Source organism: Leptonychotes weddellii, chromosome 1 (assembly GCF_054177405.1).
Source record: "Leptonychotes weddellii isolate Sample4059 chromosome 1, ASM5417740v2, whole genome shotgun sequence".
Lineage (NCBI taxonomy): Eukaryota > Metazoa > Chordata > Mammalia > Carnivora > Phocidae > Leptonychotes > Leptonychotes weddellii.
Genome location: NC_138369.1, coordinates 125,993,593 through 126,020,183, shown reverse-complemented (window position 1 = coordinate 126,020,183; position 26,591 = coordinate 125,993,593). Strand labels below are relative to the sequence as shown.

The 26,591-nt window shown below is 38.9% G+C and overlaps 1 protein-coding gene across 1 annotated transcript in view; it reads right to left on the bottom strand.

Annotated features, from left to right (window-relative positions):
- Positions 1-2,729: 2,729 nt before the first annotated feature.
- LOC102748847 (putative cation-transporting ATPase 13A4) overlaps positions 2,730-26,591 on the bottom strand; it is a 27,454-nt gene continuing 3,592 nt past the window's right edge. Inside the window, exons 2-11 of the mRNA XM_081814338.1 lie at positions 25,446-25,515; positions 15,748-15,882; positions 13,039-13,209; positions 11,861-12,018; positions 11,044-11,232; positions 9,206-9,267; positions 6,657-6,807; positions 4,581-4,667; positions 4,199-4,352; positions 2,730-3,111 (exon numbers count right to left, since the gene is read on the bottom strand). Coding sequence (XP_081670464.1) covers positions 2,981-3,111; positions 4,199-4,352; positions 4,581-4,667; positions 6,657-6,807; positions 9,206-9,267; positions 11,044-11,232; positions 11,861-12,018; positions 13,039-13,209; positions 15,748-15,882; positions 25,446-25,515 — 1,308 coding nt within the window. The 3' untranslated portion in view covers positions 2,730-2,980. The remainder of the gene's footprint in view (positions 3,112-4,198; positions 4,353-4,580; positions 4,668-6,656; positions 6,808-9,205; positions 9,268-11,043; positions 11,233-11,860; positions 12,019-13,038; positions 13,210-15,747; positions 15,883-25,445; positions 25,516-26,591) is intronic.

The following is a 26,591-nucleotide window of genomic DNA, read 5'->3' as shown; positions in this document are numbered from 1 at the left end:
ATAATGGTCCTATGGAGTCAGAGAGGAAGATGTAATCATTTTTGGGTGGAGTGATTGGAGAAACTTTCCTGGACAGAAGATATTTGAGCTGTTCTTTGAACAATAACTTACTTCATCCCTGATTGAGGTCCTCCAATCTTTCTAAATATCTAAAGCCTTTCTAGGCTTGTATCCAAGCCTCAGGCTTTAGATATTTTCAGAGATGATATTACATAAGCCAACCACAAGGCACCAGACTGGGTCAAGAAAATGGCCACAGGGTCTACCATCTGACATAATCTGCAGCCTACCTTGGCACTCCTATTTCTGGTTCCTCTGGCACATGGTGTTCATAGGGTTCCATATACAATAATCAAGAGACTATACTTCTAATCTCAGATTTGCCACTATCTTGCTGTATGACCATGGGCAAATCACTTTCTTTGTCTGGTAATCTATTTCTTATTTTGTAAAAGAAGGTGGTAAAACTAATCTTCAAGATCTCTTCTAGCTCTAACACTACATGATTCTTCTTTTCATGAGCTTCAATATGAACCAAGAAGTAAAGAGAAGTGGTCTCTTGAGGGATCTCAAGCTTTGCAACTTGGAATAGTGAGCTCTCTTTTCCTGCCTCCTGCACAGACATTTTACCTCCTCCTGAAACATCCAAAAATAATAAAGAATGGAGAATATGATACGAAGGAAGCATTGTCATCCATGAGATTAAACTTCATGTTCTTAAAATCCATGCAATTTTTAAAGGTTGAAATATGCAAAAACTGGGCCAAGAACACTCAAAGAAATTATGATATCAGTGCTGGAACGACTTTGAGTAAACACACACACATATTCACACATATACACTCGCACACACATCCCCCCAAGAAAGAAAGAATGTTCTGCTCCAATTAGGGATTAGCAAAGGCTAGGTAAATTAGCTTAGCTAGGAATAGATGTAGAGGAGAGGCAAATTGACAACCTAAGATTAGATCCTATTAGATCCTACAAGTGTTTAGATCTTACCAGACTGAAAAGTTGGAATTTCAGTGCTGTTAGCCGGGGCATGTACGCTCCTGTGTGCCACAGCCCCCACCATTCCCTATTGCTTATGTGCCTTCACCGTTAGTGTTTTGTTATCTGCACCAGCCCCAAAGCCATGATTTTGAAACTTGTAGATGTGCAAATATTTCATTATAATAATCAGAAGTAGCAGCCTAGTAGCCAGAATCTTGATATATATCTGTCAACGGATTCTCAGGAAACAAAGTTAGATTCCCAATTCTGCGACACCCTGGACCCAAGTTTTCTTTTCTTTAAAATGTGAGATCCAATCTCAAAGTTCACTTTTAGCTCTCTGACTTGAGTAACTTGAATGGCCTGCATCGATTAAATTACAACAAATACCCCGAGTTGTAATAGCCAAAGTTTTAAGGGTCGATCTAAGCTGGCCACAGGAATCCAATACTCAGTGATTTTCAGTGAGCTACTTCCCTCTCTGCCCATTCACAAGGTGACCGAGTTAGGGCATTTGGGTGGTTCTCAACAGGAGTGCTACTGCTGCTGGAGGACATTTTGGAAATGCACAATGAAGAATTCCCCTGCATCCCACATGCCTTTTGAATATTTTACAGGACATTCATGAACATTAAAAAATCATTTATACTTTCCTAAGCCAGTATAGGCTTATACTGTTTATAATGTACCATTATTATACTATATAGTACACTGTATTATTATAATACATCTAAGACTACTAATATTATATTAAACAAATATAAATTTCTTACACTTCCCCTTGCTGTATTTTACATATAAACACAAAGTATTTTTGCACATTTTTGATATTCTGTTGAATTTTTCAAGAATGCAACTACCATGTAAATTCAAAAGAGATTGTACTGTTTTATTCAGTTTAATCAAGAGTTTGTAACCATTTCAGAGTCATCTCACTGACCACAGGACTGCTGGTGGTATTTGAGACTTCAATATGTAAACACACATGTATCAGTCTGCACCCACCGCACCCACCCCCCCACCGTGATTCTACACACAGGTGCAGGCAACATATCGCTTCAGTTTGATTTCGCTTCAGTTTGATTTCCCTTCAGTTTGATTTCATGGAGTCAGCTGAACAAATACCGAATTATTACTTTTTGTCATGAATTGTATTTTTGCTTCTATTTTTACTATAGAAGACGGCATTATGCTTATTTTTTACAGAGAGTGTGTGCAGATCATATTACATATGAATTTTTTATCTTAAAGGAAATGGTACAAAATGTAATTACAGTAATCTGAATCTGACAGGGTTGAACACAATTATGTTAGACCTCCTGAACTTAAAATCCAAAATAACAAAATAAGCCTTGATTATCTCCACAGCAGTGTTACCCATAGAAGCTGACACAGAGTATTGGACATGGCAGTGAAGGCAAAATAAACACAGTAATCTCTAACTCGTGGAAAATAAAACAACAAATTTGAACTAATAAATACTCCAGTCCATTTTAGCTTGTAAGCACCTTTTTTACATATCAAAACTTTCTCTAGAACAGCTCCTCTAAAGCTTTTCTTGCTACCTGGATTATGCGTTAAATCTAAGCTCTACTTATTTGTTTCATTAAGTTGAGTATTTATTGAGAATTTTTTTCAGACAAATGTTATGTTTTCTAACTCTCAACCAATTCCCTAACTCTAAAAAAAATTAGCTACTTGTATCTGGTACAAAATGAGGTCATAACCATAATTTCAAACTCTCTGAAACACTGGTTATATTCATATCTGTTTTCACAAAGCTGTACAATTATGTCATATTTTATAGTTTATACAGCTATTTCTCATAAATTCTCCCAGTGTTCATTTCAGCTTTGTGATTGAAGCAAGACAGGGATGACTCTATTCCTGCTTACCAAGTTCAGAGACACTTTATGCACACAATTCCAGCAAGCTATGTTGCTCAGTCCACTGCCCAGTCCACTGCCCAGCAAACCATCCTGCCTTATCAAATCCTCCCCACGTACCTTGTCAAGGCAGTGCTGTGATGATCCATTTCCAGCTTCTTGTAGGCCAGTGCTATGACCCGGAAGCCCTGTGTTGTATAACTCTGAAGTTCGCTAACAAAACTAGTTGGTACTGTTCAGAAAATAATGCAAGATTAGTACGCAACATTTACTCAGCCAGTACTGGTGGAGAAATTCTCTACAAACAGATGCAACTCTTTCCCAAGAAAACACACTTCTAAAAAGATACGCAAACAAGTCAGTGGGAACCCTAAACATAATTACATTGTCAAGATTGACCTCTTGGGATCCAGTGAAACTGAAATGAGAATAAAGCATTCAAGAAAAGAAAAGAAGAGAATAGAAGAGAAAGGAGAAGAAGAGAAGAGAAAAAAGAAAAAGAAAAAAGAAAAGAGAGGAGAAGAGAGAAGAGGAGAGGAGAGGAGGAAAGAAGGAAGGAGGGAAGGAAGGAAGGAAGCAAGCAAGCAAGCAAGCAAGCAAGCAATTGCAATGTGCCATGGAAACACTTCGAGGGGTTTATACCATACTGGCAGAAAGTGGGTAGATGAAGGAGGAAGAAAGGCATTTTGGCCAAGGGAGCATCATATGCTCAGATATGGAGACACAAGACAGCGAGACAGTGAATTCAGTTCAAGGAAGCACAAGAAGTAAGGATAGGAGTGGTAAGGCATATCTGGAAAGTATGATAGGAGTCAGATCATGAAGGACTTATATATGATCCTAAAGGAGTATGAGACTATCCTGGAGCCTGTGGGAAGCAACGGAAAGAATAAAAGAAAGAAAGTAACAACATGGTTATACTATGTGGTGGAAAAACCAATGTGGTCACAGTATAAAAGGTGAATCAGAGTAGGAGAGACTAGGGGCTGGAGGTTGATTCACCAGATACTGAAGTGATCCAGTGGAGGGATGAGGGCTTAAGTTGATGTAGTGACAGGGCCATGGATTAGCAATTGATAAAACAGAGGTTCTGAAAGAGAGGGAAGAATCAGGGACAAATCCTAAACTAGGGGTAGTACCATTCACCAAGATGGAAAATACAGGAAGTAAAAAAGGTAAGTATTGAGGTTGGGATGCCAGCTGAGCCACCACATTAGCAATGACCAGTAGGCAATTAGATTCATAGATCTAGTGCTGATGGGGCACATTTGGGCTGGAAATACAGATTTGCCAGTTGTACTACACGTCTATTCACTTACCTGTCTCAGGTTGGCAAAAACTGGCCACCCTTTCTGGTGCACCTTTCATGAATGCCAGCCGGTCACCCCCCATCTCTTGGGCAATGACTGTCATCCTCTGCAATGCTGATGAGAATGGGAACTGACGCAGGATAGCAATTCCTTCCACTGGGACCTGGTTGAGGGATGAGGAATGGAGAGGGACATACCGACAGAGCTCCTAGCTGTTAGGAATTAATTACTCCTCCCTCAGTCCTTATTTTCGCAAATACAGGAAGCAAGGTCTTAGCAATTTTCACATATGGAATTCAAAGAAGACACATCCGTGTCCTTTCAAAACTGTAGGCCTGAGACCTTCCCTTTGAGCTTGAGCATTGTGGGGCAGATAGTAGGCAAGGCTTACCTGGCTGGCTGTTTTGCAGGGCTTAACTACCATGGCATGTGTCGGCACTCCCTTGGTGTGGAAATCGTCCCCAGAAAGAGCCATCTCCTATTTCACAAATGAGATACTTCATTGTAGAGATTTATTTATTTATTGTTCATCTACTAATACCAGGCTCAAACACGCCCCTTGAGAAAATCCTCAGACCACTTCAGTGTTTTCTCGGTGTCTCCTCCCTCAGCTAGGTGGAGGTGAACCAGACTTATTTCACCACAGGGGGGAAAAAAGTGCATTGGAAATGCAGCAGAACTTGAAGGGAAGATAATTCTGAATTATTCATGCAATTTATCCTGCTTTCTCTGTTGGAATGTGCTGCATAAAGTCCATTCTCCACTTCTGAAGAGCTTAACTTGAAAATAGTGAGAATGAAGAGCCAGACTTGTGTGTGAGGGTCTTTGTTTTCCTGGAGTTTGAGGCTGTTTCTGCCCTTCCCTCTCTGTCTAATTTGAATCAATAGTCCTCAGGGCCAGGCAGGGCAGGGACTGTGATGTACAAGGCTAGTGTTCAGTAAACACTCAGTAGTTGCTGAAATAATAACCCTAAATTATAGTCAAAACAACCTTTTACCCAAAGATGTCAAAATGCTTTTTAATCATATCATCCAGCAGCTGAAAAAAATCTCAGGGAAGAAATTTTAGTTCCTACTTAAAGATACAGAAACAGTAACCCAGGAAGGATGGGGGACTGGCAAAGTTACACCAGCCTACTACAGAACCATGCCCCACTAGAGCTGGAAGGACTCTAGAGATTGTCTCCTTCAGCGAGGCTAACACATGTTTCATAGGGGTCTAGAGCTGAAGCAGGATGTAGTGGGGGGAGGCGGGCTTGTGGCTAAGTAGGTGGAGGGCATTTCCTGCACTTCACACGGTACTCCCCGTCTTCTGTCTCAACCACAGCAACTCCAGCTGTTGTTTTTTTTTTTATAGAATGCTTCTGAATAAGGTTTTCTTTTTTTTCCAAGAAGACAGATACGTTTTTCTTTTATTTTTTATTTTTTTTTATTATGTTCAGTTATCCACCATATAGTACATCATGTTGTGATGAGCACTGGGTGTTATACGCAACTATGCAAATAAGGTTTCCTTTTAAGAAAAGATTCCAGCTTGGTTGCTTTGTTTTGTTTTGTTTTATTTGTTTGTTTTGTAGGAACTCTGCTGATCTAATTCAGTCCCGTCATTTTAAGGTCATGAGAGCTGAAGCCCCAACAGGAGAGCTGACTTCACAGGGCCGAGCAGTCAGAACAGAGCCAAAACCAGAACTGGGAAGTCCTGAACTACACCGTTTGTTCTTAAATCTATTTCAGTCTCAACAAAAGTTCTTTCATGGTTTCCCTTTCTATTGTTTCTAGCTTTAGAAACAAAATCAGTATTCAATGACTAGGAATAAAACTTTTGGTAACAATGAGTTATCCTAAGCACAGGAGACAGTGCTGTTTCCTAATTCCCATGTTCTTTTTTTTTTTTTTTTTTAAGATTTTGTTTATTTATTTGTCAGAGAGAGAGAAAGAGCACACAAGCAGGGAGAGCAGCAAGCAGAGGGAGAAGCAGGTTTCCCGCTGAGCAAGGAGCCTGATGTGGAACTCGATCCCAGGACCCTGGGATCATGACCTGAGCTGAAGGCAGATGCTTAACCAACTGAGCCACCCAGGCGTCCCCTAATCCCCATGTTCTAGAAAAATTTTAAATCAGACATTGCTCAAGAGTTGGGAAATAATTACACAGTAATTATATTGTCTCGAGTTGGAAGATTTATATAATAATCATAATTACATTAATCCTATTAACCCGTAATATGCCAAGCACATTACCAGGGATTTTTTTTTAGCATCATTCCATTTAATGCTCACAATAACCCTACAATGGGGATACTATTATTAGTCGCATTGTACAGATGTACAGGCTTAGATTAGTTTGCCTGTCACTACTACATGCAACTCTTTATTGTAAACCTCACATTTGGAAGCACTGAATAACTATGAAATCCATGTTGTCCTGACTTGAAGATGCTTCTGAGCTTTGCTGAAGAGCAGGGTCTTACCCAGGTGGTAGCTTCAAACATCTTGAGATCCAGAGGATCTCCCTGGAGGGTCCCATCGAGAAGAATCAGAGAGTGGCAGCTGGCCATGGCGGCACACAGCGGGCCCCACGGCAAAGACCTGCCCGAGGCAAAGCTGTGGATCTCCTGGAAGCTAAAGGAGAAAAGAAAAGGGGCTTCGGTCCTCCCCCTCCATGCCAAAATTGAGCTTCTGGAAGTAAATATCCATTTAAAAATTAATTTAGCATGGTTTGTTACATTAGTATTCATTCTCTAATCCCCCCCACCAGATCACTACTGTTTCGTTTAGTCATCATCCTTCTATAAGTTCAGCAAGTTTGGGAAAGGTCTTTGAGGTTCTTTCAAGATCTTTCTTTTTATTTGTCATAGTTTGTCTTCAAATGCGGTCTCAGATTATTATTTCTCATGAAATATGGCCTTAGGTTGCTCTAGCCTTTTCTTTCTGAAAGCAACCACATCACAGTGTTAGCTCATGATTCATCCATATTTCTTCCTGGCTTCCTCATTCAAGCTTCCTTACAAGTTCAAAAACCTCTTGGCTGACTACTGACCCTGTTGATTGTATCTATTATTACATATCAAAAGTTCAATTTGTCTTAGTGGTTTTCAGTATAACCCCCAGTATTTCGGTAAACATTAAGCAATCACCAGCAGTGTGATTAACACAGAAGCTTAAGCTCACACTGAAAAGCCAATACAGATCGGGGGGCGGGGGGAAGAAAATCTTATTTTTAAGATGGCACACACACTCTCATCACTATGTAATTCTGAATATGTAATTCTGAGTTCCTGAGGATTGGGCCAAACCCTGGTTTGCACAACAAATAAATAGAACTCTCTCTCATCCTTGTCCTTGTATTCTTATTTGAATGTTTATGATTGATCCCACTCAAATAGCCCAGGTAGCCTTCTGATGGTTCTGGAAGTATCGGGCATATTGGGCAGGGCTTTTGGGAAAAGATAAGAAGTATTAAAGATGAGCTTACCTTTTACAAGAAGATATTTAATAGCCTATAAGTCAGATGCTTCTTACCTAGTATTGAATCAGGTTTTTCCGATGTTATTAATTAAATTTATCAATTTTTTTTCAAATTTTAAATTTCCCTTTTAGTCATTTAAAACCAACTTTGACCTTTCTGGGGGAAGGAAGGAAGGAAAAGAGGAAGAAAGAGTGGCAGGCCTAATTAATCAATCAATAACCTAAACATTATATCAATTGTTTTTATTTAAATTTGACAAGCTACTTTTAGAAGTAGAAAGTTTTTCGAATAAGGTCATGTCAGTTCAGTAAGCAGAAAAGCATTCAAAAGATGGAACATAGTGAGTTCATTTTAATAAAACAAACATTTGCTGTGCATGTACTCTGTGCAGCTGGTATAATGCCACAGCACGAGGAGCACAAATGTAAATAAGAAACACACTGCTCTCAGGATGCTCGCATATTTGAATAAATGCATACACTTATTGTAGAAGCTGAAGTAGAAACATACTAGTTAACAGGAAGACCAGGTATATACCTAAATCCATCTTTGAGAGAAAATGGAAAGAACTTTAGAACGTTTAATACTTAGAAGAGGTTTCTTCTGTGGACTAAAGTGACTAGAAGCACCAAGATTTATTTTTTAACCCAGGAAAGAGACTTGTTTATAAATAACATTTTAATATGAAAATGTATTAAACACATGTAATTAAAATCTTTTATGGATAAACTCTATGTCATCTGCATAACACAGAAAAACCACAATGTACCCTTTATGTAATAGATGCTTTTGTGGTGGAAGTTGTAAGTGTGAGAGGGAAACACTTTCATTAAAAAAACCAAATGTAAATATCAAATGTTTCCTGTTCTGATCACAAGTGGAGGTAGTGGTGAGAAAAAGCAGGCAGGGCTGCAAAGTCAGACATGGCCACAAGAGGGCCACACAAGAGAGCTGTGCAAATCCTACCACCCGGAGCAGAAAATTGCCAAAACTGAGTCTTTTCTGGCTGGACAGGAAGAGTTTCCAGCAACCAAAAGGTGGAGTTTCCAGAACTACGGTACCAAGGGAAATGAGTGCATTAGCTACGGTTCCACCGGTGTTCCTCCTCCTGCAATTCAGTGTACCCAAGTCCATGCAGTGTTCTTCCTCCTGGCACACCTAAAGGTTTCAGTTTGTACCAGGAAATGTACCTCCCTGAGGTAATTAGGTACATTGAGTCAACTTCAGGTCCCTGACTAATCTGCTGACAGCAAATTACATTATATTAAAAAAATTTTTTTTTTTTGCAAATTACATTTTAGCAAGGACTTGAAACCCATCCTTCTCCTAGGTTTGTGAGTGGCACCGGGCAGGGGGTGGGGTGGAGGGAGATATACATGTTTTAGTAAGACTTGGAAGTGTTTAAAAAGAGAAATTACATGAAGGTACTATGGCAGCCACTGCTCCAAAGCCAAAGTCAAAATATCTTCATTATTAATTTTCAGGAGAAAATGTATAGTATTTTTTTCTGGGAAAAGAGAAATGCCAAAGCATTCGATCCAGAGTACTCACCCACTCCTATCGCAGGGCACGACTCCCCAGAGATCCAAACCTTCCCTTGTTAAGGTGCCTGTCTAAACAGAAACAAGCACTCGGTTTACTCTGAAGATCCGGCAGCCCCATAATGACGACCCATAAGGTATGTTTTAACAGGGAAATATATGTCAAGAACACATTACTGAGATCAGCACTTCAAGGAAGGACACAATCAGGTGGGTATCGGGGGTCCTGGGCAGAAGCTTTGATGAGCTCACACCAGTTGTGTGGCCAAGCTGGTGATAAAAGGAAGAAACAGTATCTGTCTTACATACTCCAGAGGCTGGTCTTGAGGATCTAATGGTAGAGTAAATGGATGGCAAAGCCTCCGTAAGCCTGTAAGAGCTCTAAAAAGGGTGAGTCCCAGTTTTTATAGCAGAAGATAATAAGTAATGGGAGTAGACTGTCCCTGCTCTAAACAGATGGTTTGCTATTTGACACCTAAAAAAAAAGGTGCTTATTGGTATTTCTCTCAGTGCAGGATAATGATGAAGAGTTTGGATTCATTTAAAACACCAGCTGGGCAAATTATTTAATCACTCTGCACATCAGAACCTTTTCCTATAACATGCTTATAATCAGATAAGGTTGTCATGAACATCAAATGAGGTAATACAAAGTGCTTAACTTAATGTCTGACATAGAGTAGGGCCGAATTGTAATGATAATTACTCACAATTATTACTTATTTTATTCAAATTCATGTCATAATGGTCTTTCCCACCCTGCTTCTTTTGCCAGGCCCAAGGAGGAGATGGTAAGGGATTCAGCATGTGTTTGACATGCAAAGTAACCAATCTTCTATGTGGCCCCTCCTCCTCAGGAGGCAATAGTTCTCTGCCTTCATCATCCCAGGGCCAAGTGCCAGAGAAAACCCTACAGCCCAAAGCTCACCCAAATCATTCAAACTAGCCAATCATAAGCTACGGCCTGACTTGCCTTCCCTGGAGAGACCCCAATAAAGACCACGTCCCGAGCATTTCCTTCACTCCTGCTTTGCTACCTCACCAAAGACTGGCATTCCTCCTGTGGCCCCACATGGCGAGCCGTGCCTCTCCTTACCAGGAGAACTGTGAGTAATGTTAAACTTCTTTCAAAGGCAATGACCTCTCTGCAGTCATCAGTCATCTTTATAAATGAAGACCTGGGCACAAAACAGCCCGTCTTCTCCATCTTCCCCTCTCACAGCTCCCACCCTCACCCAGTATAGGCACAGACCAAAAGAATACAGTCAAGAGAAGATAGAATAAGAGGCTCATTGGGAATAACTGGCATATAATCAAGGATAATCTTAAGCAATATACTACAGATGGGAAAATACAGTAAGGATTTGATTGGGGTCTTCATATAACCAAGTCCAATTACCCAAGTAAAACACAGTTAAATAAACTCTTCCTTTTTCTATTCATTCACTAACTCAATAAATATTTATTGAGCACGGACTATACACTAAGCAAGATTCTTAGCATTAGGGATACAGCAATGACCATAGTAAAGGGTTTCAGTTTTGTTCTTTGTATGGGGTTTTGACTGAGGAGGGACAGAATGCCAGTTTAATTAACTGTGTTTTATAGAATATTGGAGCTGGAAGGACTGTAAAAAGATTCACCTATTCAGTATCTACTCTCCCTCCTCTAAACCCCAGAATCTGAGAGCTCAAGAGATGTGCCTTTCCTAGATCACACACCCAACCAGAGATAAAATGAAGTCAGATGCCACATCCTCTGTTTCCTGCTCCAGAGGAGTGTGAGTCACCTCCACCCGATGACAATGACGACAAAATGGCGATGAGAACGAGGATGGAACACACATACCTTGTCAAAGCAGACAAGGTTTAATTGTCCACATACATTGATCCTCTGGGGGCTGATGCAAAAGATGCCTCTCTTCTTCAGCCTCCTCTGGGCATAGATAATGCCCGTGGTCAAAGCAGCGGGCAGAGCAGGAGGAACTGCAATTGTGATGACATCCAGAGCTTTCTTCACCACCTCCTCAGGAGGATCCTGGGACAAAAAGTCACTCTTTAGCTCTTACAGGTAAATCAGGTAAATCAGTCCTAAACAGCATTGTGCGTATGGCTTTTTTCCTTCTTCTTCTTCTTCTTTTTTTTTTTTTTTTTTTTTTTTACTTCTTTGGTCAAATTCCCAGAAATGATATGAAAGGGTCAAAGAGTATGGCTCTCATAAATTTTCCAAAGTACAATGAAAAGGTTTGTAATGCTTCATTCTACTACCAGCAGAGAACAATGTACAAGTCTGCCATGACCTCACCAACATTGGGTATCTGGCTTTTATTTTAAATTCCTTATTTAATAACTACAAAACACTACATTATTGGAATAAATATATTCTCAGATTGAAAATGAAAAAATAGCGTAAGGAGAAGTGTACCAGACGAGAGGCATGTTGATAGCTCAATAAACAGTGTTTTGTCCCTCTGGATCTGATTGTTATATTACTTGGTGATCAATCACTGATATTGGGGAACTGTGAGTATATGTGCAGGTTTTCAGTGTTTGCCTTTGTTCCCAGGTTTGTAAACCATGCCTGCGATTAAGGTTAACACGCAGAGTCTAAATTATACAGAGATGAATGTATACGTGCATGTAGTAAAAGAACAAGAGCAGCTTACCCCACTGAGCACATAGACGCACAAAGTATAGATCATCCCAATCGCTGCTGTCCCTACAAGGCACAAGAGGAACCTGATGGCGTCCCTGTAGAGCTTAAAATTCATTGGCTTTGGGTAAAGAATGGATCTCACGAGGTCCCCTTTTGCAGTGTTGAATCCTGAAATAACAAACACACACTCCACATTCTCAGGATGAAAAATCCTACTGCTAGTGCTCTTCTAAGCCTCAATATGGCCTTTGTTTTTTTCTGGAGATATTTAAACAGCTCTTAAGCCCAAAGAAAATTAAAGGATAATTGGGAAAATACCTGAGTGCTGAACGGAAATATCTCACCATGCCTATTTCAGAGTCTATTACTCTCTGATCTTTCTTCTCTCTACTTTCAATTTCAATGCATCCCAGAGCAAGGAAACCACCACACTGGGTTCAGAACACAGCTTTTCCAAGTATAACTTCATTTTTTTAGATTTTATTTGTTTGAGAGAAGGCATGCTCGAGAACAGTTAGGGGCAGAGGGAGAGGGACAAGCAGACTCGTGCTGAGTGCCCAGCTCAAATCATGACCCGAGCCAAAATTAAGAGTCTGACGCTTGACTCTTGAGAGCCACCCAGGCACTCCCTAGTATAATTTCAGTTTAAGGAAACGACTCATGAGCATTCACACACACACACACACACACACACACACTCTCATGTTACTTGAATTTAAACCATATGGCCCAGTAAATACCGATGGACTTAATTTCTAATACTTTTCAGTGTCAAGTTTCAGTTTCTAGCCCTGCCTAGAAAGAACTTGGGATTTGGGGTTAAAAGCTCTAGGTTCTAGGTCCAGCTCTGTCGGCAACTGGCTGTGTAATTTTTTTTTTAAGCCTGCTTGGATTGTGCTGAGCTCAGCCTATTTATGTACAAAGTGGGAAAAGGCATCTTTGCTGTATTGGTTTCATATATGGAAATAGCTTATAAACCACAAAATACATAAGTAGTAATTGTCTTCAGGATTATTTTTACTAAAAGGCATACACCATAGTGCAATTCACACTTAAAATATATGAATTTACATATATTTGGCTTATTACCTAAAGACTATTCCTTACCTAGTAAATTTAAGGCACTAGATAAATGAAGCAGAAATATTTCATTAAAGTAACAAGACAAAAGAAGAGCTGGTAACTCACCAGTCTGCAGCACCACCGCTCTCACGGTCCCAGAACAGGCTCCCCTGGCTTGGATAATCTCTGTCCCACAGAAGAGGACATGCCATTTATAGTCTGCTTCACTCTGTGTTTTCCAGGGCTCAGAGCTCTCCGTCTTGGGTAATGGAGTTTTAGTCACTGGAATACTTTCTCCTATAGAAAACGAGCATCTCAATTTGTGAGGTGAGGAGCCTTCACTCTTTTGAATCATGCATGCCCTCACTCAGCATGTGGCCGACATTTGTTCTAAGCTTGCCATGGAGGCAAGGACAACCCTAGGTTTTAGGGATACAAGGAGAAAGAAATATGGTTCTTGTTTTTAGGAGATTTGTAGTCCAGGCAAATAAGTATAATGTATTATAAATACTATAAGTTTTGTAACATCACACATGGATGCTTAAAAAGGCTAGAAATAGCTATGTAGGGAATAGCAAGTTGTGCAATCCAGAATGTGGGGTGTTGGGGAGTGAGTGGCCATGAGAGCTGTGTAGGAGTCAAAGCATGGAGGGCCCAAGTGCACATATTTAAGTGTTTAAATGGTTTTTGTAGGCATTAGTGGCAGAAGGGGGTAGGGAGATACTTCACTGCTTTATTCAGGAGACTAACATCATATTTGTGTATAAGAGAGAGCACTCTGTCTGCTGTATGGGAGTGGACTGAAGTCTGGTGAGGTTGGAGGCTGGACATCCAGTTGGAGAGAACGAGATCTGAACTATGGCAGTTGGCAGTGGGAGTAGAGAGGAAGTGCTGGATTTGAGAAATAAGGAGGCGAGAAGTTACAAAACTTGGGGAGTTTTTATCTTGGCAGGTCATAGGGACAGAGAAATTCAAAATGGCTTCCTGGTTTCCAACTTGGGAGAATGAGCAGAGGGTGGTGGTAGTCATCAACACAGGGATTATAGGAGGAAGGAAGAATTGCCTTATGGTCACCATGAGTTGGAGATGCCTTGTGGAATGGCTCTGCTGAGATGTCTTGCGTTTATTTATTTGGGTCTGGAGTTCAGGGGAGAGGTCTTGACCAGAGACATTTAGTCAGATTCACCACCTTGCAGACCATGATTAAAGCCATGGGAGAGATGAGATTACTTAGGGACCACATGTGAGGGTAGAAGAGGATAGGGCTAGGACATAGCTCTGAGCAGCACCAACAATCAAGAGTATGGGGAAGGAGAAGCAGCATAGGACACTGGATGGTGTCATCAGTGGTAGAAGAACTTGGAGAGATAGGCTGTCTTGGAAAATTAGGGAGAAGAGAGTTTTCCAAAGGAAGAGATGGTCAGAATAGTCAAAAGCAGCAGAGAGGCCCATAAGAAAAGAAATCTGAAGAATCCTTTGGATTTGGCAATTGGGACATGGGTGACTTTTGCCATGCAGTGGGGACAGACTGAAGCAGGTTGAAGTGCTAATACAAGGTGGTGAATGAAGTTATGGAAATAATTAGGGCCTGTTCTGAGAAACAAACCTTGTAAACCTTCCACTGGTCTTTGCAGAGTGGGCAGTACAAAGTCAGGTATATATTCCGCACTTTTGCAGGAAAATGGTCCTTAGTATTGCAGGAGTCCCAGCACTAAGGGATTTTTACAAATCTATGTGTTCCTTATAGGAAGAAACCTGGCCTGCCACACATTTAAAAAATATTTTTGGGGGGCACCTGGGTGGCTCAGTTGTCAAACGTCTGCCTTCGGCTCAGGTCATGATCCCAGGGTCCCGGGATTGAGTCCCGCATCGGGCTCCCTGCTCAGCGGGAAGCCTGCTTCTCCCTCTCCCACTCCCCCTGCTTGTGTCCCCTCTCTTGCTCTCTCTCTCTGTCAAATAAATAAATAAAATATTTTTAAAAATATATTTTTGGTAAAGTTAATAGAAGAAAGATGTGTGTTCTTGTCTCTTATTTCATGCCTTCCTGGGCTGCCCAGGAGAAATGGATTCAATTTGGGCTTTCATGGGAACCACAGTATATCAATGTGTCTTTTCAACCCCCTAGTCCACCTGTGAAAAAGACTTTATGATTCTTCTTTATCTTACAGAAATGTTGGCAAAACATCTCCTCATATGTATGCGTGAGAACTCAAAGCACTGTGACCTTGAACAAGTAACTTCTCCTCTCTAGACCTCAGCTTCCATATCCATGAGATGCAGTGACCTCTAAGGTCCCTCCCAGCTCCAGCATGCTATTTAAAAATGAAATACAGGTAGTCCAAAATTCCCAGTGTGTATTTTCATAGTAGCAGATGTGCCAAATCCTGTGTCATGAACTTTTCGACATGGTCAAGCCAAGCCAGAAAGAGCTTGGATTTGACCTTCTGGGTTTCTAGATGACATCAACAGGATGTCATCATCCTCCAAGTTTATCTGAAGATATATTTTATATGAAAACACTAAACATAAAAGTCACAGATGATTCTGAAACGTCTAATGACCTCCACAACCTTTTAAAGTAAAATGACAGGATTGTAATACCCTTTGGTCAAGAAGAAAATGCTAAGCTCTCAGAAAGTTACAACTGTATCAAACTTAGCACATAGAAAGCAGCTTTAATTTGAACCCTCAAAACCATCCAGAGCAGGACAGTCAAGTAAGACTTGTGGGAGTGGGAAGGTGCCACAGCAGCCCCGTGCTTTGCCATCGTTGTTCAGATAGAGGAGGAACCCAGGAGAGCTTACGGAGGCTGTAAATCATGAAACAGAACCGTACCTGTCAGCATGCCTTCATCTACCACACAGCTGCCATCAATCAGGATGGCATCACATGGCATTTGCACTTTGTTCGCTGTCAAAACTAATAGATCTCCAGGTACCAGGAAGCGTGATTCCAGTTCTTGGACTCCAGCTGAAAGTGTGAGAGATGGCAGAGTCAAGTCAGATTTTTTTCCCACAGAAACATAGTCCAACAACTACCTTAATTGGAAATCAATGAAAAAGCAACCAGGGCATTTTTAAAAAGAAAGCTGTCCCTCAACATCGATTTGAAATCTGGAAACAATAAGAAAAAAATAACAGATTACATAAAATAAAAACCTTTGTACGGTAAAACAATAAATAAACAGAAAAAAACTAAAGACAAATTCAGAAAACATGTTTGAAACTTACATTACATTACAAAAGATTAATATTCCTAATATATAAAGAACTCTTAAAAAAAGAGAGAGATGTATAGCAAATGACTATAGCAAAATTGCTAGAGATGTTAGCAGTTCACAACTGCACATGCACACACACAATTCAAGCAACATATTAAATTTGAACTTAAAAATTGAAAATTCCTTCCTTCCTAACTGCCTTCCTTCCTTCCTTTCTTCCTGTCTGCTTTCTTGTATTTCTTTCCTTCCTTGCTCAGTCTCAAAGCTATCGAGGTTAAACAAGCTAGGCATCCTTGCAGAAGGTTGGGGATGTGGGTGGCAGCCTGCTGCAGGTTTTGGAGCCTAACAAGGATGGACAGGTGTTCACATGGCATGGTGCAGGGGGTCAGAGCCCAAGGAGGGAGAGAAGGGCCCCCATGTTGACAGTGGCCTGGTGTGGGATGTTGGAGTTCAAGCAGTGAAAAATATGTCTACATGGAAGTGGGGGAAAGCATCAGTAATGATAGATGATGGGTTACACTCAGCAGGGATTGATAGAATAAGTAATATAATGAGGCTAATGAGAGCCAGGTTTCTCATGAAGAAAGGAAGTTACAAATATAGACGGAAATAAAACTAGACTGAACTCTGTGGTATTGGATTAGAATTGGAGACAACAATGTAAATTGACAGTTTTCAATAGATAAATAGAAAAATAATATAGATGTAAATGAATATGTATATGAGAATACACACATATATGTTTGCTTGTCTTTTTTTATACGTATATTCGTTAATTATGTTGTCTGAGAGGGCCTAGGAGCCATGAAACCCAAATAATAATGTGCATATCTAGTGCCCAAATTTTAGTTTCTAAATTCTATTCCTCCTCCCCAAAAAAGAATCAGGGTTCCTTAAGGAAATGGCTGGTTACAAGGCTGGGCCAAGAGAAGTATGATATAAGCTAAAACATTTTGTTGCTCCATTAAGTAAAAAAGCGCTCAAGGAAAGATGGAGACAGATAGAAAAAACATCAAAGCCAACTTAAGGGGCTCTCACTCCCTAAATCTATAATGATTTGAGCATTACAGTAAATGATGATAAATGAACTATAACCCGTAAAATAAAATAGGAATTCATGAGTCCATATGACATAAGTAAATGGATAAATAAATGGGGAGAAAAGATAGCTTTTTCTTACAGTAAAATTACAATTAATGTAGGAGAAAAGATACAATTAGAAAATCACCATTTGGCAACTATCAAAGTAATAATTTAGCCAAGAAATAGCAATGTACAACTAGTAGGTAAATTTAATGAGGGTGGCTTGTTTATATAGTCTCAAAGTATCTCTCAACAAAATAACTATTAATTACAAAGGGCAAAAGAGTAAATTTACAATGGAGAAACCTGGCAGATACTATTTAATTAAGTGATCCAAGTTAACATCACCAGTAATACAACAAATTTAAATTATGTACCACCTGAGAGGAAACAATGAGGACACGGCATCACTTCTATGATATTCCAGCCAAAAGTGCGTAACCTGAATTTAACTATGAGGAAATATCAGACAAATCCAAATTGAGAGACATTCCACAAAATAACCAGAGTGAAAGGAGTCAAGGTCATGAAGTCAAGGAAAGATTAAAGATTAAAGAGATGTGTCTAACAATGCTATTGTGTAATTCCAAATCCTTTCCTATAAAGAACATTATTAAGACCACTGGCAGAACTTGAATGGGGTCTGAGCATCAGTTGCTATTAATATGTCAATATTAACTTCTTGATATTAATGGCTACACTGTCATTTATGTAGGAGAATGTCCTTGTCTTTAAGAAATATACATTAAAATAGGGGCGCCTGGGTGGCTCAATCATTAAGCGTCTGCCTTTGGCTCAGCTCATGATCCCAGGGTCCTGGGATTGAGCCCTGCATCGGGCTCTCTGCTCAGAGGGAAGCCTGCTTCTCCCTCTCCCACTCCCCCTGCTTGTGTTCCTGCTCTCGCTATCTCTCTATCAAATAAATAAATAAGATCTTTAAGGAAAAAAAAAGAAATATACACTAAAATATGTAGGAGTCATAGAGCTATATGTTGGCAACTTACTCTCAAATGGCTCAGGGAAAAAGTTATTTGAATTATTCTTGCAACTTTTCTGTAAGTTTTAAGTTATTTCCTAAAAAAAGAAAAAAGGAAATACATCTAACATTGCCCACCTAGCTAATTAGAAAAACCTAAAGGTTTGCCAGCATATTCTGTCGACAAGGCTATGAGGAAACACGCATTTCTGGCACAAATGCAAGCTGGTACAATCTCCATGGAAAGAAATTTGGCTATATCTATCTAGCAAAAGTACATACATGCATTTATTCTTTAACTCAGCCATTTTACTTCTGGAAATCTATGCCAAAGATAGACTGGCGGAAATAAGAAAAGACAGATATATGCACAGGCCTTTTTATTATAGCACTATCTGTAATAGTAAAAAACTAAAAAATAAAATCCTTCAATAGAGAAATGATTGGGGGCGCCTGGGTGGCTCAGTCGTTAAGCATCTGCCTTCGGCTCAGGTCATGATCCCAGGGTCCTGGAATCGAGCCCTGCATCAGGCTCCCTGCTCCGCGGGAAGCCTGCTTCTCCCTCTCCCACTCCCTCTGCTTGTGTTGTCTCTCTCTGTCAAAATAAATAAATAAAATCTTTAAAAAAAAAATAGAGAAATGATTGAATAAACAATGTTCCTCCATACACAAAAGTACTAGAAAGCTGAAATAATGAGCAAAAAATATTTATATATCCCGCTATGAAAGAATCTCTAGGAAACATAGTTAAGTATGTAAATACACCTGAACTAATATGACATAGTATGTCAACCATGTCTCAATATTTAAAAAAAAAAAGCATGTAAAGCAAACATAACAGCAAATATGAGCTAAACGTGTATGGTATACCCCTGTTATCTAAGCAGTTGTGTAAATATATACACTATTCTGTATATATACTATGTAGATATGGATGTTATATATAATTTCTCTGTATTTTTTAAATGTAAGAATAAATCAAAAACAAACAAAAATGATTCTTATAGAGAGAGTGAGTGCACAAGGTAGAGAAAAGAGGGATAAGAGCAAAGTTCTCCTGAATGTTTTGACTTACAGATTTAACTTTTGAACCATGTAGATATTTTATATGATTTTATATAGTATATATTTTAAATAATTTATATATTTAATATATAATTTTACTAAATTTATAATTATATACTTTATATAATATATATTTGTGTATAATACCCACATAAACTAATACAAAAATATATTTGAAAAGTTAACACTAAAAATCTAAGGCAAAATGAATGAGATGAATTTATTGAGTTGCTGGCATAACCATAGAGAGAAGAACCATTCTGAGTAACTTTGAAACATAAGTTTTTTTAAAAAGTATAATTTGTACATTTCATATGGTATATCACAAACAGGGGAAAAGAACTCCAACAAAATCTCAAATTGTCAAGCTGGTGTTGGTGGTATAGTGGTGAGCATAGCTGCCTTCCAAAATCTCAAATTGTCTTTAGGAATTATATTCCTCCCAGGTGTTTTGGCTTTCAACTCTGAGATTACTGTGTATGAGGTATAGAGCAAATGAGTAACTGGTTGCTGTCATTGAGAATTGCAACTTTTGAGATAAAGGAGAGACAAAAGTAAAATCAACAAAGTTAAGTAAAAAGCCCATAGTTCTAAACTTGAATTAGAAATGTCAGAAGATGGGGTCCTGGGTGATTATCAGTTAAGCATCTGACTCTTTGATTACGACTCGGGTCATGATCTCAGGGTTGTGAGATCGAGCCCCCTGTCAGGCTCTGGGCTGGGCATTGAGCCTGCTTAAAATTCTCTCTCTCCCTCTGCCCCTCCCCCACCCTTTCTCTCTCCCTCTCTAAAAAGAAATATCGGAAGACTAGGTCTGTCTTCTGAAAAGGCCAAGCAATAGTGACTAACACGGTAGAAATGAGCACTCTGAGTGCTCTGGTTGAGGTCTCTAACCATATCTAAGAGCTCTTTGGAAAAATGGATGTGTCCAGGTTTGGAGCAGGAATTGTACAAGGTAAGTTTGGAATATCATATCATATCAGAAAGCAATAAAACTTTTAAAGACTACTGGGGTCACAGCAAAAGAATTCAGAAGCCAACCTGAGGAGGCACTCAATGGCCAAAGATGAGACCATTTGAGCACAGTAAAGAATAAAAATTGCCATGGATGGAAATGTGCCAACCCATATGAAGCCATAATGACTCTAAAAAGTCCTTTGGATAATGCTAGAGGATCAACCCATTATTTTGAAAGCTGGTACATAAAAGTAAATAATCAAATATTAATCCTGTCTTTCTTAAACAAACTGAATCTCAGGGTAATGAAATAGTTGAGGAGGGTGTTTTTCTTTATAGAAATACTCCACTTAGTATGTGAAGATGGTATGATAGAAGTAGAAATTAGGAAACTCCTAATGAAATAGTTAATCTAGATCATAAACATTTATGTCTGCTAAAATCACAAAAAGAAGATAGTCAGATAGTACGTACCACCCTTTGGAAGTATGCGATATCAACTATGAAGTATTCTTGCCAAAAACTCAAGCCCCAGATCTAACGACCAATTTACGGGAAGTGCAAGCTATAGAAAATCATGTTAAATAACTTTATGAATATGTAATCAATATAATCCAAACAGTAGAACCCATAAGATGAACCTCTTACTTTCTTCAACAGAAAATTTGCAAGGAAAAAAGTAAGATATAAAGGAGGGAACATGTAGAGTTCAACTTGAGACTTATCAACTAATTGCAGTATGTGGACTTTATTTGGATCCTGATATGAAAATACATATACATGTATAAACCCACACTTGTGATTCAACTGAGAAAATTCAAACCCTTCTATATAATTCATTTTTTTAATTATGGAGTTATTTTAGTTTTTTTAGGTAAAGGAATTAAAAAGGAATCTTTATATTTTACATATACTGAATTTTTTTCAAATGAAATTATATGATATCTGGGATAGTTCCAAAATAATCCAGAGTGAGGGAGGAAAATTGTTGATAATTGTTGAGTCTCAGTGATAGCTACATGGGGTTTCATTATCGTATTCTCCCCATTGTTCTATGTATGCAAAATGTTTCATCACAAAAAGTTAAGCAAGAAAATGATCAGGGTATTTTTAAAAGGCAAAGTTTTACTTCCAGCCAAGATGTAGTAAAAAGGAGCAGATTTATCTTCCCATCTGAAACAACCAAAACCATACAAAATATATGAAACAATGGTTTTAAACACTGAACATAAACAACAAAAGACAGGAAACAAGGGAAGGTGCCCTACAATTGCTCAGCTTACTGCCTTTAGAGAGTTCCCAGGCCACTGTGCAAGGAGGGGGAACCCAGACAAAATCCAGAGGTCTCCCTAACTTCAGAATACAGACATGACAGTCTACAGAGACTAATCATCACATGCATTTGAAAAAACTACTAGCAAATGAACAATTGAACATATACATTTAAAAATACCATTCACAATAGCATCAAAATCATGAAATATTTAGGAATGCATCTTAGAGTGTATAAGACCCATACACCAAAAACTGCAAAACATCGCTGAGAGAAATCAGACCAAATTAACCAAGATTGAATAATGTAGATACATACTATATCCATAAGTCAGAAGACCCAAACTTATTAATATGTCAATTTTCCACAAATTTCCACAAATTATGGATCTATAGATCCAGCACGATCCTAATCAAAATCTCATCATGTTTTTTCTTATTAGAAATTGACAGGTTGGTTCTAAAGTCAAAGGTCCCAATATCACCAAAGCAACACTGAAAAAGAAGAACAAAGCTAAAGGACTACCATTAGCTTAGTTAAATAATATTATAAAGCCATATGGTGGCACTGGTATAAAGACAAGCAGATAGATCAGTAGAATAGAATAGGGAGTCCAGAAACAGTTCCACCTGTGTATGAGCAACTGATTTTTGACCAAGATGCAAAGGCAACTCAGTGGAGAAAGGATAGTCTTTTCAACAAATGGTACTGGAACATTTGAATGTCTATTTGCAAAGAATGAACATCAATTAAAAAAAACCTCAGAATACATTATAGATCTAAATGTGAAACCTAAAACTTTGAACATTCTAGAAAACAATGTAGTGTTTGTTTTTTGTTTGTTGCTATTAATCTCTCAGGGAGAATACCCACCTATCATGAATTTACCATTATCTGATATGACTGGCCATATAAATTATGAGTTCCCAACAGCATTCAATTATCAAGTAGAAGAGTTATACACAAAGTAAGACCTAAACAGATGTTGAAAGTCCAAGCGAATTTCAAGAACAGTTTTTTCACCTCCCAACATGTCTTCCCAATTCTGTCATTCTGTTGTCTCTTTCTCAGTGTACATCTAAGACCTCAGATGAAGTTTTTTATGGCCATTAATAGACAAAAAAGAATCCCAAACATTTCATGGTATTAGATCCTGGCTTAAAAGAGTCCCAGAATAACTATGGAGAAGAAAACCTTCACAGTGGGCAGAGCTCCACCTATTACACTAACTTTCCTCTTGCGCCTGAAGGGAGAAATAACTAGAAGACCAGATCTATGCTAATTTATAGTAGGAAGCAAAGAATTGTCCTGAAAGATTGCAAGTATATTTGTCCATTAGAAGGCTCACTAATGATGTCTAGTCTGGAGAAGGCCTTTTATACCTGGAGAAAAAAACGAAACAATACTCTCATGGTTATCAGCTAACCACCAAGGACTTCAACAATAGTCTCATGAAAGGAATAGGTGGCAGTGATGGGGCTCCCTACTCGACAGGAGGCCTGTTTCTCCCTCTCCTTCTGCCACTCTCCTGCTCTCTCTCTGTCAAATAAATAAATAAAATCTTTAAAAAAAAAAAAAAAAGAGGACTAGGTGGCAGTGTTGCCGATTATTTATGAGTTCAAAAACATATTCCTCAGGGCGCCTGGGTGGCTCAGTCATTAAGCATCTGCCTTCAGCTTAGGTCATGATCCCAGGGTCCTGGGATCGAGTCCCGCATCGGGCTCCCTGCTCAGCGGGAAGCCTGCTTCTCCCTCTCCCACTCCCCCTGCTTGTGTTCCCTTTTTGGCTATCTTTCTCTCTGTCAAATAAATAAAAATATTAAAAAAAAAAAATTTCTCTACTCACCAAAGCTAATTTGGTTATAAACCCTACTAAGCACCTAATTTTCCAGCAGCAACCACAAACTCTTAGCCACCCTAAGTAAATAACTAAGCAAACAGCCTGGGTTTTGCTAACCAACTGTTAAAACAAAAAGGCAACACTTGATTTGATCTGAATGTGTCTTTCTCTCTCTCTCTCTCTCTCTCATGCAGGACATTTCCCTTTTGTAATGAACCCCATTTCTTGGAGGTCTGAGATGAAGTGTGAGAAGGGGCATCACTATATTTTATGTGACATTTTGATCCTGGAACCCAAATCATTTCTGCTTGGGCTACAAATTTTATAGATTGTTGTTTGCTTCTTTGTGTTATAGGAAAATATCTGTTGCAGTTATTAATTATAGCCCTCACTCCTGGGAACCAGATAGATATGTTCATAGCATTGGATAAAGAAAGATTAGAATTATATCCACCAGGCTATATTCATAATTACTGTCTCATTTTGAAAACTGTGGATCATTTCTTGATAAAATGCATTGATCAGACTAATCAAACCTTTAGGAAAATTCCCTACTTTGTACTCCCCACCTTCCTATGCAACAAAGTTGTTAAATACTGTTAAATCTGTTCAATCTACCCTAACCATTAACAAGTTTCCCAGATGTGTAGGATTTCCAAGTAAGCCTCCAGCTTGTAACCCTTCATATTGAGAAGGATTCGATGAACTCATTCTATGCAGAATATAACCAATATTTTCCTATCGTATTGTTATAAAAAATGCATTTTTGAATCTCAAAAAGTACCTCACCTCAATTTATTGAATAGATATTCATTAAGAACTTACATATTAAGCATTTATTTACATTTGGACACCATAGAAAAGCTTAATAACCTTGGATTAGGCAAAGATGTCTTAGATATGACACAAAAAGCAAGATCCACAGAAGGAAAATCTGATAAACTTGACTTTAACAAAAGTAGAAATATCCACCCTTTGGGAGACACTGTAAAAAGAATGGGAAAGATAAGTCATAGAGTGAGAGAAGAGCTTTGCAAATCATATTTGTGATAAAGGATTTGGATTCAGAATATAGAAAGAACTTCTCAAAAGTTAATAATTAGAAAACAACCTAATAAGCAAAAGATTTGAACAGACACTTCACCAAAGAGGATATATAAGTAGAAAATAAGCACTTGAAAAGATGATCAGTGCCATTAGTCATTAGGGAAATTCAAATTAAAACTACAATAACATCCCACTACACATCTGTTAAAATGGCTAAAATTTTATAAAACTGACTACCAAGTGTAGACAAGAATGTGGAGCAACTGCAATTCTCATATTAGTAAAAATGTAAAATGATACAAACACTATGGAAAACAGTTTGGCAGTTTCTTAAAAAGTTAAACATTTACCTGTCCATATGACCCAGCCATTCCACAGTTATGTATTTTCCCGTACAAAATGAAAGTGTATGTCCATGCAAAGACTTGAACCCAAATTTTCATTGAGGCATTTTTTGTAATAGCTTAATACTAGGAACAACCCAAATTTCCATCAGTAGGTGAATGGATGTACAAACTAGTCTATCCATACACTGGTATCTACTCAGGAATAAAAAGGAATAAACTATTGACATACTTTAACAAAAGGATGCATTTAAAAATAATTAGGAACTTTGACCCCTGTAAAATTAACCCGAATATGTTATAAAAGACAAAAAATGCCTAGTGTACAACCATTTATATAAAATTGTAAACATGTAAAGTGGTTGCCTGAGGATGGGGATGGGGAGAGAGAGGTTGAAAAGAATGATTACAAACAGGCACAAGGCAACCTTTGGGGGTAATGGATAGTCATTATCTTTATTGTGGTGATGGTTTCATGGATAGTTACATGGATATACATACGTCAAAATCTATCAAATTGTACATTTTAAACTGGTTCCGTTAATTATATGTCAATTTTACCTCAATAAAGTTTTTTTAGGATGAAAATGTCTCAAGGACCTCATCTCTTTAAGTAAATGTACAGAAAAAAATGCATATGAAGATGAGAGTAGTAGAAACAGAGATACAAATTTAAATCCTGTTTTGATTCCATACGAACACACATAGATCTAAAATAATGAGACTTACCTTTTCTCCCACATACAGAGACTGTAATTTTATTATGTGACTCAACTAGATGGTGGAGTTTTACAGATTGCTGAAAAAGAAGAATGGAAAATAGAAAAAGGCTTATTTATTTGAGGATAGGCCCCAGGTATTAATTCAGTAAAGTGTTAGTTTCTTTAAAGATGGAGCACTGTCTTGTTCCCGACTGAATACACTGGCTAAAAACAAAACACTAAGTAGCCTATCAGTCAACTGAAAAGTCATCCAACTTGCTGGGCTGTTCACCAACAATAAGAAGTATGTGTTCTTTGGTAGAAAGGAATTTCCCAGCATGCTTGGTTCACTCAAAGTAGTTTTTGATAACCATAGATTTGTGTTTAGTTCTTTAAGTAGAGAACATCAAGAACTTTATCATTCGAGATATGTGTTTGTACCCAAATAGCTTTGAGAACTAAGCATTATTTCAGCCTTGAGTTATCCCACATCAGAGTTCCTAATCTATAACTTTATAAGGAGTTTGGTGGTGCATGCTATTTCCTCACAGTATATGTTGTTTTAATATATGAAATACACAAGAAGGGAGAGGAGCAAGATGGCAGAGGAGTAGGAGACCTGGATTTCGTCTGGTCCCAGGAATTCAGCTGGATAGAGATCAAACCATTCTGAACACCTATGAACTCAACAGGAGATCGAAGAAAAGAATAGCAACAACTCTCTGAACAGAAAAGCGACCACTTTCTGGAACATAGGACGTGCGGAGAAGTGAATCCGAGGCGATATTCGGGAGGATAGACGGCGGGGGAGGGGGCCTCTGTCAGCCACTACTGGCAAGTAATAGAGGCGCGGAGCACAAAATCGGAACTTTTAGAAGTCGGCTCCACTGAGGGACGTCGCTCCAGTGGCTAAGCGGGGGGTGGAACCCTCGTGGGACAGTGTGGTCTCAGGACCCTCGGAGTCACAGAAAGACCGGGGGTGCCTGAGTGCGGCACAGCTTGCAAGTATCGGAGCGGGGCAGCCGGCCGCAGAGACGGAGCCGAGGCGCAGGCTCTCAGCTCAGAGTTGCCATAAACCGTGATCCGCAGCACAGTCGGGCCACTGCTCCTCCAGCAGGGACGCAACAAGCGGCAGATCCGGGGAGACTCCCCTTCCTTCCCCAGGAGGAGCGGC